At 45.9% G+C, this 15,831-nt stretch overlaps 1 protein-coding gene across 5 annotated transcripts in view; it reads left to right on the forward strand.

The window, feature by feature from the left end:
* Nucleotides 1-14,231, forward strand: part of LOC122552119 (uncharacterized) — a 41,493-nt gene extending 27,262 nt beyond the window's left edge. For 2 of the 5 annotated variants that reach the window (XM_087980160.1, XM_087980161.1), the window contains 4 exons: nt 2,725-2,854; nt 3,384-3,585; nt 9,904-10,046; nt 13,571-14,231. In XM_087980160.1, coding sequence (XP_087836286.1) covers nt 3,537-3,585; nt 9,904-10,046; nt 13,571-13,768 — 390 coding nt within the window. In that variant the 5' untranslated portion in view covers nt 2,725-2,854; nt 3,384-3,536 and the 3' untranslated portion in view covers nt 13,769-14,231. Of the gene's footprint in view, nt 1-2,724; nt 2,855-3,383; nt 4,143-9,903; nt 10,047-13,570 lie in introns of those variants that run through there. The other 3 variants (XR_015753383.1, XM_087980162.1, XM_087980163.1) reach the window with 3 other exon arrangements.
* The last annotated feature ends 1,600 nt before the right edge of the window (nt 14,232-15,831 follow it).

The raw sequence follows: 15,831 nt of genomic DNA on the forward strand, positions 1-15,831 counted from the left end.
GGCAACTGTTTTACACAGAGGGTGGTATGTATATGGACTGAGCTGCCAGTGGAAGTGGTTGAGGTGGGTACATTAACAAAATGTAAAAAAACCATTTGGACAAACACATGGATAGGAAAGGGTCAGAAGCATATTGGCCAAGTGCATGGAATTCGGGTTTGCATAGATGGATATTTTGGCCGGAATGGGCCAGTTTGGGCCAAAGAGCCAGCCTCTGCTGTAGGATGCTCTGACTCCAAGTATATTGACTCTTTCTCCTGCTATCTCTGGTAGCACCCTGGGATGTATTTCGTCTGAGCAAGGAGACGTGTCCACCTTTAGCTCCATTAGCTTGCCCAGCTCTAACGCTTTTGTGATGATGGTTGTTTCTTGGTCCTCACCTTCCTTAATCTCCTTATCAATTACTGGCATGTTCTTCGTATCCTCCACTGTGAAGACTGACTGCTGTGTACTCATATTCCTGAACCCTGCTGGATAGGAATAACTAGGCACAGAACTCTGAGACGTCTTCTTTGAGTCTTTATTGATGAGACATGGCAGTTACCTGGATAGTGTACATGCAAAACACCTCCAGGTAGCATCAGGTAACTCCCCGCCTGTCCGATGTAAAGCTCCCATTCTTATACCTTTGTGGTTTTTGGTTTTGAGTGGAGGCTGTCTCTCAGTATTATCTCCATGGCAACGGCAGTTAAAAAGTCGAGTTCAGCTCAACACTTTGTGGTTAAACGAAATACCCCTCCCCCACACCCCTGTGGCTCAGTCAGGTATCTGACAGGCACTTCAGTTTCAGTGGGGCTGTCTGTCAGGATTCTGATGTGGAAGAACTGGTGTTGGAGCGTGGTGGACAAAGTTAAAAACCACACATCACCAAGTTGTACTTCCAAATAAACCTGTTGGACTATAAGCTTTTGCAGTGTGTTGTGAGTTTTAACTTGATCAGAAGGTAACAGTTAAGTGCTTCAACAATTACAGAGGCCATATGTTCCCCACATAATAGGTTCCCCTCTAGCGGTGTAAACTGCTATTCTGGCCCTGGGGATAGCTACTAATCACTTTTCTCCCCCAATCCTATCTAGCTTTCTGTTGATCTTTAAAGTTTTTCTAATCTCCTAGTTTCTCCTTGGTCTTTGCCAATTTGTATGTTTTCTATTTCAATTTGATAGACTCCTTTATTTCCTTAGCCACCCATGGCAGATTACTCCTTTTCCTACAGTCCTCCCTTTTCACTGATATATACTTTTGCTGAGCAGTTTGAAAAATTCTTTGATATTCCTCCACTGTCTGTCAACTGTCCCACCCTAAAGTCTTTGCTTCCAGTCTACATTAGCCAACTCCTGCCTCATCCTATTGTAGGTCTCCTTTGTTTAAGCACAGGATCTTGGGATTGGATTTAATCTTCCCGCTTTCCTTCTGTATTCTAAATTCAACCAGACTTAACACAAGTCTTTTATCAGATTACGAGGTGAGGCGATGTTACCTGGGTGTTTGGGTTTTTATTGTCAGAGACCTTGGCTTTGTGATAAATTATAGGATAGATATTCACAACAGAGTATTCTGTACGGTGTGAATGTACTACAAAGTCTAAAACCATAAATCACTGTCTCCCCTCAGTTTACATGATTTGGAGATGCCGATGTTGGACTGGGGTGTACAAAATTTTAAAAATCACACATCGCCAGGTATAGTCCTACAGGTTTAATTGGAAGCACACTAGCTTTCGGAGTGTGGCTCCTTCATCATGATCCAATTAAACTTGTTGGACTATAACCTGTTGCTGTGTGATTTTTAACTCACCTCAGTTTAAAATTGCAAAATCATTATCTCCCACATACTTCCTCACTATCTAAGTTTGGAACGCTAATCCACCTGACTATCCTGCTTTTTCCAAAAATCTCCTTTGGCGAAGGTGGTGAGTTTTGGATTCAGCTTTCCAGTTATTACCGTAAGAAGATAAGCACTGGGCACAGGAGAGGCAATGTAGCCCTTCGAACCAGCTCCACCATTTAATACCATGATGACTGAGCTCACCTCAGTCTCAGCTGGATTTTCCCGCCTGCTCTCTCTCACCCTTCGACTCATTGCAAATTAAACATCTGTATCTCTGCATTAAATTTGCTCATTGTCCTGGCATCCACTGCATTTTGAATAGGGAATTCCACAGATTCACAGCACATTGAGATAAGTACATTCTTCTTCATGAGAATAGAATAGAGTCCCTACAGTGCAGAAACAGAGTACTCGTCCATGGAGTCCACACCAACCCGATAATGAGCATCCCATTCAGACTCACCAATTCCCTGTATTTCCCATGGTTAATGGATTAACCTGCACAGGCATGGACACTGTGGGAATTTAGCATAGCCAATCCACTTAACCTGCACATCTTTGGACTGAGAAATGAAACTGGAGCACCCAGAGGAAACTCGCACAGACACGGGGAGAACGTGTAAACTCCACACAGTCACCTAAGGTTGGAATCAAATCCAGGTCCCTGACGCTGTGGGTCAGCAATGCTAACCATTGAGCCACCTCTGCTTAAAATCATCTCCTCCTATTAACCACCCCATGCCCCAGTTGGCTGAATATATATTCCTTACGTTAGAAAATCAGGTTGTGGAAGCAGATGTCTCAGTAAAACCCAGTGACAGTCCATATGTTCTGTGTGTCTGAATGGGGATCCTATACACAACACCCTCCAGTCCACACTTTTCATTTTCTTTCCAGAGACAGGGCTCCAGTGGCTTCATGGGGACTACAACTCCCACAATCCCTGAAGCAGGGCCCACACGTGTGTGGGGAAACCCGTCACTATACATGTATAGAATGTGGGCGGGTTTTGGAGCATGTGTTTTGGGTAAGTATGCTTTGCGGAAAGTATTTCACACTGTGTGATTGGCTGGAGGAAGAATGCATCTGCTTATAGTATTGATCAGTTGGGGGGGGTCAAAGTGTCACTACACCCATATAGGACCACTCTCCATCCCCAATTCATTGTAATAGTGGGAATCAACCAATGGGAAACAAAGAAGGATCTGACCCATTCTCCCAGACTGAAGGTTCCTCTTCTGTCCAGGATCTGCCACCTCCCTTTCTGTTTCCTTTTGTTTCATTCTGCTGTTACATTATTGACTTGCAGCAACTGAAGGGAAAGGAAGTGAACCCAGAAAGGGTGCAGAGTCTAACCAGGGGCGGGAAGTGGTGGTTTATCAGCAACTCCCGTGAGAATGGGGAGGGTGTACATTAGGGGTAGCAGAGTCAGAATGGTGGGAGGGAGTAAGTGGGCTGGAGGGTTACAGCTTTGGGGGAAGAAAGAGGAAAAATATTCCAGAGAAACGAGAATTGTCTGCTCTGAATTTCTAATCTGTACATATTCCTTTATACAGGGTGCTAGATGGTGAAGATTTGCAGACTGAAATCTCAACATCATGTGCCGATCGTCATAAAGTTAACCAGAATTTGAAGAACCAAAGATAGAGAATCACTCGGCCAAAATCCTGCAACACTCCCTCCCAGCATTGTCGGTCTATCTGCACCAAATGGACTGTGAATGGTACAAGACAGCAGCCTACTACCATCTTCTCAAGGGTAAGGAGAAATGGGGAATAAATGCTGGCTGAGTCAGTGATGCCCATATCCTGGAAACGGTTTCTATCTCTAGTTGCTGAAACCCAATTGATGTTACTGCAGGATGAAGAGGGAGGTTGAGTGCATCCTCCAGGAAGAGCACCATCACATTACTCCCGCCTACACCCACACAGTAACACAGCAACGTCACTGGAACAAAAGGCAGTGAAGCCAAAGGAGGGCTTAGATATAGTTCTTCGAGATAAAACCATCAAAGGGGATTGGAACACAGCAGGAACAGGAGACTGAGCTGGATGGTCAGCTGCTTCCCATTGAATGGTGGAGCAGGATTGAAAGGCCTCCTCCTGCTGCTATCTCCCAGGTATGTACATAACCATGGGGCCCGGGTAGGAAGAAGTAGGCAAGGCAGGGATTCTCCAGGCGATTGCACTTCCACAACAGTTTTCAGTGAGGGATGGTTTGATGGATTTTATTTAACATTTAGGTCTTTCACACAAGGTTTGTGACTTTGGTTTGCTTTAAATGTAAACGTTTATTCCACAATAAATAAATCTAAAAGAAAAGACACGGAATATCTAAATATAAAAGTTTTAATATTTCAAATGCCCTTTAGAACAAAATCATGTCTACTTCTGTACACCATCACTACTCAGTTACTCACTCCAGGGAAACATTCCCTCCCTGTCTGAACCTTTGGTTTGCTTTAACTGCTTTTCAGTTCGCGTTTATGTGTGCTGTGAAGCGTTCTTTTTTCTTCTACACAGAAGTGTTATCACATACAGCGGAGCAACCTTCCCACCATCAACATCATCATTACACCGTTTTGGTTTTTGTTAATATATAATCACCGGCAGTAAACCATTTGTAAACCAATTGAATATTTCCAAACAAAGCCCATTACGGGCCAAGCAAACCATTACAAGTGACAGAATGGGAAGGGACTGTATCAAAGTAAAGTTGTGGGGATGGGGTAGCGGTGGAGATAAAGCACTATCTAAAGGCATCGAGAGCATTGACAAACACCACATGCTCCTTCTCCAAGGACACCCTGCTGTGTAGCCTTTATCCTCAATCATAGAATAGAATCCAGACAGTGTGGAAGGAAAGAATTGGCCCGTCAAACCCCACCGATCATTTGAAGAACATCACGCCCAGAGCACTCCATCCCTGTAACACTGAATTTCCCATTGCTGATTCACCTTGTCTGCACATTCCTGGATCCTGTGGACAATTTAGCACAACCGATCCACCTGAACATCACATCTTTGGACGGTGGGACGAAACCAGATCACCTGGAGGGGACCCACACTGTCATGGGGAGAATGTGGGAACTCCACACAGGCCGTTGGCCAAGGCTGGACTCCAAGCTTGTACCTGATGCTGTGAAGCAGCAGTGCTACAGTCACAATTTAAATCAAAACAGATGATACCTGCTCATTGTCACATTGCTGTTTGTGGAGACTTATGCCCAGAGAGACATCCCGAGGTTCAGAAAGTGGCAATATGAATTCAGTCAACTCCAGCCCAGTTAATGTTATTAACAGCCACACATCAATACTCCAACAGTGTCATCATGTACAAGGTCCAGTCCTGACTCTGATGAACAGTAACTGCAGAATCAGAGTCCTGCAGTGATGTGTGAACTCTACCCCACACGGAGCAGGGGGATGACCACTTCCCTGTGTGCACTTACTGGTCTCTCAGTCCTGTTGAAGATGCAGCAAATCCCTTGTCACACAGAGAGGTAAACAGCTTCTACCGAGTGTGGTCTCAGCAGGCCGGATGAATCACTGAATCCCTTCTTGCACATTGAGCGTTTGAATGGCCTCTCCCCTGTGTGGCCTCGCTGGGGTCTCAGGGGGAAGGATGAATCACGGAATCCCTTCTCACACACTGAGCATCTGAATGGCCTCTCCTCTGTGTGGTCTTACTGAGGTCTCAGGAGGCAGGATGCATCACTGAATCCCTCTCACACACTGAGCATCTGAATGGCCTCTCCCCTGTGTGGGGTCAGCGGTTTCTCGGAGGAGAGATGAATCACTCAATCCCTTCTCACACACTGAGCATCTGAATGGCCTCTCCCCCTGTGTGGGCTCACTGGGGTCTCAGCAGCTGCGGCATTTGAGTGTGTCTAATCCCACACTGGGAGCAAGTGAATGACCTTTTCCCCTGAGTGAGTTCTCCGGTGTTTCAGCTGGTCAGAGGACTGAGTAAACCCTTTTCCACACACTGAGCAGGTGAATGGCCTATCCCCAGTGGGAATGCACTGATGTACTTGCAGATGAGAGATTTGAATGAATCCTTTATCATACATGGAGCAGGTGAAGGGTCTCAATCCTCTGTGCCCTCTTTGGTGCCTCAGCAGATTGCAAGTTCGAGTAAACCCTTTCCCATACATGAGGCAGGTGAGCGGCCTCTCTGCAGTGTGACTGTGTTGGTGAGTGTCCCACTGGGAGGGGTAGGTGAATTCCTTCCCTCCTTCCCCACATTTACACAGCCTCACGCTGGTCCTGTGATGATGGTGTCTTCCCAGATCACATGACCAGTTAAATCCTCAACCATGCGCACAACATGGGAATGGTTTCTCTGGGCTGGGAATGCTGCTTTCCCTTCCATATTACCCAAAATGATCAGGACCTGTGGAATTGGGTGGCTCTCATATCGCTTTCAAGTGTGAATTTCCCATCCGTGAATCCTTTGGCTGTAAAACAAGTTTATCTCTGTCCTTATTGCAATAATATTGCAGGAGGAATTGAGAACAGTTCGTAATTTATTGTTCGTTTCTGATCAGGATCTGATTTCTCTGCTCTCAAGGTTGACATCAGTCTGTCTCACACATTGTTTCTATCCCTTTAAATTAGAACAGCAGTGAAGGGCAGTGTTCCTTTAAACAGCCAGCCTCTGCACATGCTCCAATGGCTCAAATGAGCAACTTAAAGCTGGAGCTATGCTTTCGTGTCTCCAAGGGAATGGGGAGAAGCTGGAAAAGAGGCTGGATCACTGAGAGGAAGTGAATTTCCCAGGCTTTGGAGAAGCAAAGACAAAACTGCAGGACAGAGTCTGAGTGGGACTAAGTTTTTTTTTTATCAATCGCAACTTTTTTTTGTCCCTTTGACTCCTAGCGCATCCCACAACGCCCAGCTCCAGCTTTCCCTTTAGTTCTCTGAACGTGGAAAACTTGAACAATGCAATGATCTCAGTTATGTGTCCTACTGTCATCATGATGCTGAAAGTAAGTCAGCAACATTTTAAACAACTTTGTGCACTTAACCAGCAGAACTGACACCTCCTCCATTACCTACACTTCTTGATCCATGATACCAGTTTCTATGACAGTTACAATTCTTTGACCACTTGGTTAAAGCCAGGTAAGTCAGTTCCAACAACTATTAATAGATCGTATCGAAAGAGGGTGCCCCTCAACTGACATTCATTTCCCAAATGTGTTGTTTTTTTCTTTGAAAGCACTTGACATGGCTGGCAATACAGCATACAGTAAATTGACAGTCTCATTAGCCACTTCCAATCCATGAAGCAGCCAGTAACATACACCAGTGAATTGATTTCTAACAACAGCATTGCCCTCTCAGGAGAGATTGAGGAGAATAAAGCTCTCTTCTTGAGCGTATCTAAACATGAAACACTTGAAATGAATACAATTTTTAAAGAGCTCAATAGGATCGATACAGGAAGGATGTGCTCCCTGGCTGGTGTGTCTGGAAAGAAATAAATACTAACTGTGGTATCTTTAACCAGCGTCCCCTTCAGCTGCATCAATGCTGTGTTTTTCTGAGCTCATCCAGTTTCACTCTCTTGAGCATTCCCATTATTAACTGCTGTAATGTTGGGGGCCATGCAAATTCATGAGATTTGAAATTCTATTCCCAAACCTCAACCATCTGTCATTCACTTTTACTCACTGAGAGACTCCTTCAATTTGCCCTCTTTACCAAACTTTCCTTCACCTGCTCTGATTTTCCCTTATTTGGCTCAGAATTAATTGACCACAGAACTTTTATACTGTAAAAGGAGGCGATTTGGCTCATCAGCTCCCCAAAGAATCCTCTTCCCTCATGCTTTTCTTCTATCTTTCCCCCGTTCTTCCTCTTCCGATGTTGAAGGGAGGCATGGTGGCAGAGTGGTTAGCACCTTGAGCAACTGTCTGTGTGGAGTTTGCACATTCTCCCCATGTCTGCGTAGGTTTCCTCCCACTGTCCAAAAATGTGCAGGTTAGGCGAATTGGCCATGCTAAGTTGCCCGTAGTGTTAGGTGTAGGGGAATGGGTCTGGGCAGGTTGCTGTTCGGAGGGTTGGTGTGGACTTGTTGGGCAGAAGGGCCTGTTTCCACATCTAATGTCCACTTCATTGTACCTGGCTCCATTAGCAGTGGATTCCTAATCTCAACCTTTTGCAGAATGAAAATGGTTTGTCTAAATGTCGCATTTGCATCATTGCCAATTACCTTGCATCGGTGCCTCACCATTCTTGATTCTTTCACAAATGTGAACAGTTGGATTATGATTCCTTTTTAACAGCTTCGCTTCCATCCGGGCTGCAGATTATGTTTGCAGTCAGGAGGAGTCCATGGACAGTGTACATATTCACTGTGACAGGTTCTAGCCTCTGTGCAGTTCCCTGAATGGTCAGCTTCCCAACATTCAGTGACGTATCAGTTCCATGTTCCTGATCCTGAGCTGTGCACGGTGGAAGCCACAGGGATGTTGAAGGGTCTTCACTTGGTTAAAACTAATCTGTAGAACCAGAATGCACAGCGTGAGAGAGGCGGGTTACTGTCTGAACAATAGTTAGAGGAGAATATGAGAGTCCACTTGGCCCATCAAGTCCACTCTGCCATTCATTAAAGTCATAGCTCACCCAATTGTGGCCTTCCCTTCATTTTCCTGGCAGGACTTGCTTCTTCTCTGTCCGTTTGTCTGTGCCTGGTTATCCAGCGAGATGAAGTGTGCGGGGACAAGCAGTGGACTTGATACCTTCCAGAACTATTGGACCCTTAGAACACAGGGTGTCTAACAGACACGGAGAAATACATTCTGATTAAATTAGACAGCTTCCCATGTCCCATTCTGTTGTTTTGGACTTTGTTGCTGATTTTGGTTTATTTTAAATTTTGGTTTATTTTAAATTGATTGGATTAAAAATTAAGTGTAGAAAACAGCGAAGAAGAAGCCCCTTCAGGTCGGTATGCAGAGGCTGTAAGCTCTCCCACTGACTGTATAAAAAGCCAATGGACTGTTCTCAGCCCCTGCCCAGTGCTCTCTCCTTTCACATTGGTGAGGATGCTGACTGGGTGACAGCTTCCCATCCCTGATGAACATGAGTGAATCCTTTGGTAATTAAACAACAATCTGATAGGTTTTATGGTCACTATTCCTTACTGACAAACCCAAAAATTACTACATTAATTCCCCCTGATTTCACAAGCTGCCTTTCAGTTTATTCTTTACCTCAAACATTGAAAAAAATTATGTCAATTCTAAAGTGTTTTATAAAATGGGTACATGCAGTTAAGAGACAGATCAAACATCACCCCAAGATCAAAGAGAAGAGAGATACTTCATTTAATATAAAATGAATAGTGCTAGCTTTTAGAACATTTAAAGTGAGGAGAAACTGTACTTATTCTGTGTGGTCTGGGCTTCACGTTAACATGTGCCTTTTTGAAACTAAACCAATGTCATATGGACATGAAACTGTGGATATGGCGGGGTGACTGTGGGAAGGCTTTCAATTACCCATCCAAACTATAAACACATTGGTACAGTCAGATCAGGGAGAAACGTTCACCTGGTCGAAGTGAGGGAAAGCATTCATAAAGTCCACTCACCTCCTGGCTCAGCAGTGTCTTCACTCCGTTCTGCTGCTCTGTGTGTGACAAGGAATTCATTCAGACCTCCAACCTGCTGACACACCAGTGAGCCCACACTGGGGAGAGACTGTTCCCCTGCTCTGTGTGTGACAAGGAATTCATTCAGACATCCCACCTGCTGACACACCAATGAGAGCACACTGAGGAGAGACTGTTCCCCTGCTCTGAATGGGACGAGAAGTTCTTTCCAAAACCCCACCTACTGACACGCCAGTGAGTTAACACTGGGGAGAGACTGTTCCCCTGCTCTGTGTGTGACAAGGAATTCATTCAGACCTCCCACCTGCTGACACACTAGTAGGTCCACATTGATAAGAGACTGTTCCCCTGCTCTGAATGTGGGAAGAAATGCACTGTCATTCAGGTGAATTAATTGCCAGCGTGTTCCCACGGAATGACAATGATTGGAGTTTTGATTTTGTTTGTTCACAGGATCATCGCATCCCTTTCTGGGGCAGCATTTAACAACCATTCAAACTATCCAGAGGATATTGAATAATCAACCACATTGTCATGTCTCAGTATTCACATGTCGGCCCGACCAGGTGAAGATGGCAGCTTCCCTTCATGAAAGGGTATGAGTGAACCAAATGGCAATTCAAACCAATTGACAGGATATCATGAGGCGAACCTTTTTTAAACTTCAGAGTTATATTACATGCGAATTTCACTATTTGCAAACTACTGTCAGTTGGAGTTCCTTAACCACACAATTTTACCGGGACAGCAAAGTTTTATTTCATGCAAAGTTGCATTAATGTTTAAGCAACTTATACTGTTAATAAGGTATAACAGTATACCTGCTTCATTATGTTTAAATATTGTGTGTGTGTTTTTACACTGATTATGGAGCACATGATTACCTGGAGCAGTTGATCAAATGGCACACTCCTGGTCTCGATAGGTGCAGGTTAATAGAAGTTTTGTTGTTATGTATGGTGAGCATGCAGTTTTGTTGATCAGCTCTTACATCAGTAGTTAACTATCCAGATTCTACGTCAGATAGCCATGAGACAAGAGGGTTAAAATAATTAATTGACACAGTAACAAACCGGCCTGAGAAGCAGAGTATTTCAGGGTTCAGTCCTGGATATGGTATATATATTTTAATAGCATATAGAAATAGATTGGAGAGCAGGAGGCTGACCTACAACCATAACAAGACTGCCCCATTATTCGCCAACAGCCAGTTTGTCTTCTGTATCAGTGAACCATTTCCAACTGTCACAATGGGATACTTTCTTCATATATCATTCATTTCTTAATTAGTTAAATAATTCATTCTTAAACTCGATAAATTCTTTGGAAATTGCGATAAATTGCCAACTGCATATCGGCAGTAATTTTAATCATGAACCACCTAAAATCAAAAAACTCTATATCCTGAAAAATAGTCTGAGGTTGTGGTTCAACCACACATTAGGAAGGATGGCAGGGTATCAGAGAGTCGCAGATCACCCACACAATGGGAAGGATGGCAAGGTCACTGCGAGGGGGACAGATCACCCACACATTGGGAAGGATTGCAAGGTCTCTGAGAAGGGGCCAATCACCTACACAATGTGAAGGATGGTAGAGTCACTGAGGGGGGCTGATTAACCATACATTGCAGAGGATGGCAGGGTCCATGAGAGGGGGCATATCACCCACACATTGGGGAGGAGAGCAGTGTCCATGAGAGGGGGCAGATCACCCACATATTCGGAAGGATGGCAGTGTCTCTGAGAGAGGGCAGATCAGCCACACATTGGGAAGGTTGGCAGGGTCACTGAGAGGGGGACAGATCACCCACACATTGGGAAGTATGGCAGTATCCCTGAGAGAGGACAGATCACCCACACATTGGGAAGGTTGGCACGTTCCCTGAGAGGGTACAAATCACCCATGCATTATGAAGGATGGCAGGGTCACTGAGAGGGGGCAAATCACCCACACATTGTGAAGGATGGCAGTGTCCCTGAGAGGAGAAAGATCACCCACACATTGGGAGGGATGGCAGGGTCCATGGAAGGGGTCCAATCACCCACACAATGGGAAGGATGACAGGGTCACTGAGAGGGGGCAGATCACCCATACATTGGGAAGGATGTCAGTGTCCCTGAGAGGAGGCAGATCACCCACACATTGGGAAGTATGGCAGAGTCCCTGAGAGGGTGCAGCTTACCCACACATTGGGAACGATGGCAGCGTCCATGAGAGGGACAGATCACCCACACATTGGGAAGGATGGCAGTATCTCTGAGAGGGGCAGATCAGCCACACATTGGTAAAGTTGGCAGGTTCCCTGAGAGGGGGCAGATCACCCACATATTGAGAATGATGGCAGTGCCCCTGAGCGGGAGAGACCACCCACACATTGGGAAAGATGGCAGGGTCCCTGAGAGGAGGCAATTCACTAATTCATTGGGAAGGATGGCAGGATCCCTGAGAGAGGGCAGATCACCCACACAAATAGAAGGATGCCTGTGTTCCTGAGAGGGGGCAGGTCACCCAAAGATTTGGAAGGATGGCAGTTTACCTGAGAGGGGGCAGATCACCCACACAATGGGAAGGATGGCAGGGTCCCTGAGAAGGGGACAGATATCCAGATATTGGGAAGGATGGCAGGGTCCTGGTGGGGTGGGGGGGGGGGGAGATCACACACTAAGTGGGATGGATGGCAGTGTCCCAAAGAGGAACAGATCAACCACACACTGGGAAGGATGGCAGTGTCCCTGAGAAGGGCAGATCACATACACTTTGTGAAGGATGGCAGGGTCCCTGAAAGGGGGAAGATCAACCACACAATGGGAAGAATGGCAGGGTCACTGAGAGGGGGACAGATCACCCATCCATTTGGAAGGATGGCAAGTCCCGAGAGAGGGCTGATCACCCACACAATGGGTAGGATGGCAGGGTAACTGAGAGTGGGCAGATCACCCACACAATTGGCAGGATGGCAGGGTCACTGAGAGGGGAGAGATCATCCATGCATTGGAAAGAATGGCAGGGTCCCTGGGAGTGGGCAGATGACCCACACAATGGGAAGAATGACAGGGTCCCTGAGATGTGGCAGATCACCCACACATTGGGAAGGATTGCAGGGTCTCTGAGAGGAGGCAATCACCCACACATTGGGAAGGATGGCAGGGTCTCTGAGAGGGGGCAGATCACCCACACATTGGGAAGGATGGCAGGGTCCCTGAGAGAGGGCAGATCACCAACACATTGGGAATGATGGCAGGGTCCCTGAGAGAGGGCAGATCACCCACATATTGGGAAGGATGGCAGGGTCACTGAGAGAGGAACAGATCACCCATATATTGGGAAGGATGGCAAGGTGCCTGAGGTGGGCAGATCAACCACACATTGGGAAGGGTGGCAGGGCTCCTGTGAGAGACAGATCGCCCACACATTTGGAAAGATGGCAGTGTCCCTGAGAGTGGGCAGATCACCCACACATTGAGAAGGATGGCAGGGCCCCTGAGAGCGACATATCACCCACACATTGAGAAGGATGGCAGGGTCCCTGAGAGGGGGCAGATCATCAACATATTGGGAATGCTGGCAGGGTCCCTGAGAGGGGACAGATCACCCACACTTTGGGAAGAATGGCAGGGCCTCTGAGAGGGACCGATCACCCACACATTGGGAAGAATGGCAGGGCACCTGAGAGGGGGCTGATCTCTCGCAAATTGGGAAGGATGGCAGTATCCTTGAGAGGAACAGATCAACCATACTGGCGAATTGGAGAGTTGAAGGGAGTTTTGACAGAACTTATGGGCTTATGATCGGTGTAGATAATGTAGATGAAAACAGATTATTCCTATCAACTGAAGGAAATGGACGATGAGATACAAACGTTAAGATTTTGGACTGATTGACAGGGTGGATTTGATGAAGTGGTTATGCGGAAGGGATTCTATACCGATTGTATCTTAATGATCGATAGTTGAGCTGAGCATCGTGAAGCGCTGTATTTAATCTCCAGTTTCCGTCAAACCATGGGTTTGAATTTTCCCAGTACCAGAACTACAAGTGACGTACTTCACATAGTCACATCGATGGGCCTTGGTAATTTCCAGTTTGTGATTGTTCCTTTTCCTCTGTGTGTTTGCAGACCCCTCAAACTCCTGACACTCTCGGTGATGAAAGCAGAAAATTGGTAACAGACTCTGAAGACAGTGAGAGCTCCAGCTGTTCACCGCCGTTCAGATCCCCGCTAACCTTCCTGCTTCAGAGAAATCGGCATGCCTGGTTGGAGGCAGGCTGTGTGGCTCAAATGGGCAGCAGTGGGCTGCAAGATAAAGGTTGGTAGTTTGAGACCATCCAGGTATGGAGCTTTGGTTGTTCCAGATCAGACTATGGGAATACCACCCTACCTCCATTTAAACCAGAAAATCCATGGCAAGGCTGAATTGCAAACCAAACGATTGATGATTCTGTGTTCCCTGACACCACACGGAGTACGATAAGGACAAACACTGCTCTCTCCAGTCCCCCCACTGTCAACAAAAGGTGGCCACTGCAGCTCTCTGCACAGCCCTGGGTCACAGCTTACAGAAACTCCCCCCTCATGAACGGCGCTTCCCGTGTGAAAATTTTACATTTAATACGGTTACGGCTGCAATCCAACCCCTGTCCCCAAGACAGCTTCTAAACTGCAGGATTTTGTGATGAGAACAGTGTTATGACGTTGAAGGTGTGCCCTCCACCTTTAACTGAGAGTGAATGCTGTTCAGAACTGACAGCTGACAAATACCTGTAATGGAGAAAGTGAGGTCTGCAGATTCTGGAGATCAGAGCTGGAAATGTGTTGCTGGAAAAGCGCAGCAGGTCAGGCAGCATCCAGGGAACAGGAGAATCGATGTGTTGCTTATGCCCGAAACGTCGATTCTCCTGTTCCCTGGATGCTGCCTGACCTGCTGCGCTTTTCCAGCAACACATTTCCAGCAAATACCTGTAATGACCAGCTAGCAGTCTCAGCGTGCACTGGAAAATTGGAAAGATGTAACATTTGGCTGTGAAACAAGTCTGAGTTGGTTTCTAATTAGGAAACAATTCCTATTTTACCAATCAGTTCAAATTATGTCTCAGAATACTAAAATCCAATCGCGCTTCAATTTAGTGTTTAGCAACACTGCAGAACCGAGGACTTCCAAAATGTTGCCTCCACTGATCATTCTCCATGAAACATGCACAGGTCCTCAACTGAGGAATTTTGCGGGGAACCTTAGCTCCTTGGCTTTGAACCGGGCCGTCTGCCCAAGGAAAGTAAATGTGGTACTGCTTTTAGTGGAAGGATCAGAGCACGGGAACTCAACTCTGAAATAGAATGGTCATCAGTGTTGCACACATCTGTGCATATTCAGAACCAGGTTGGAGAAAACCGTAACAATGTTTCACCCAGTAATGAAACAGGATTGCATTATTTTTCACCACTCGAGCATGTATGAGCGAGAAAATTCAGTCACGTTTGCTGATATGAACAGCACGTTAGAAAGCTCTGCTCATGTCAGTCTAAAAGGCTGCCATCGGGAATAAGGCTATTCGTGCCGGATTTTGACGCGGGGCGTTTATGTGTGTGAGGTGACTCCAACAACCACTACACGACAGAAAGCATCCCCGCAAGTATCTGGTCTTCAGAGTCGTCCAGTGCTAAAATTAACAGCCGTTCAACGCTTCATCTTTATGTTTCCAGGAGCTGGTTGTTCCCCAGAGTAACTGGCATCATTGAAAAATTAAGAAAATCACGTGAAATTGCTCACAAAGTATAATTGTCAGGGGTGCACTGTTTGGAATGTAGGGCGAGCCTGAAAATGTTGGGACAACTTTCCTTTCATCGTCAGGCATGACCTTAAGGAAGGTTTGTCAACGGAATACTTAGGTTTTTGCTTTCGGCAATATACGGTGAGTTGAAAACTGGAGAGCATAGGTTTAAGGTGAAATAGTTAAAATATAAAAAGGATTTGAGGCACCTTTCCCAAACAGAAGGCGTGCGTGTATGGAATCAGCTACTAGATGAAGTGGAGGAGGCTAGTACACTCAGAAGATTTCAAAGGCAATTGAATGAATTTCTGGATAGGAAGGGTTTAGTGGGATAGGGGCTAAATGCTGAGAAATTGTTTAAAATGCACTTTCAGAGATTTCGAAGCATTAATGCTGTTCTGGGGACAGTCCGAGGGCAATCAGCCATAAACGACTCCCAGATCCTTCAGCAGAGCAATTCCATATTATGCTCCCAACATATATTGGAATCTTTGTGCACCGTCACCTCCCAAAAAACTCTGAAATGAGGGAAAACAAAGAACCGAATATGAATGGGCCATGAAAAGTGAATATTCCCAAACACAGTCTCGTTTAGATTAGTTAGCCCATCCG

Source organism: Chiloscyllium plagiosum, unplaced genomic scaffold (genome assembly GCF_037043375.1).
Source record: "Chiloscyllium plagiosum isolate Xiang-an unplaced genomic scaffold, Cpla_swu_hap1 HiC_scaffold_37, whole genome shotgun sequence".
Classification (NCBI taxonomy): domain Eukaryota; kingdom Metazoa; phylum Chordata; class Chondrichthyes; order Orectolobiformes; family Hemiscylliidae; genus Chiloscyllium; species Chiloscyllium plagiosum.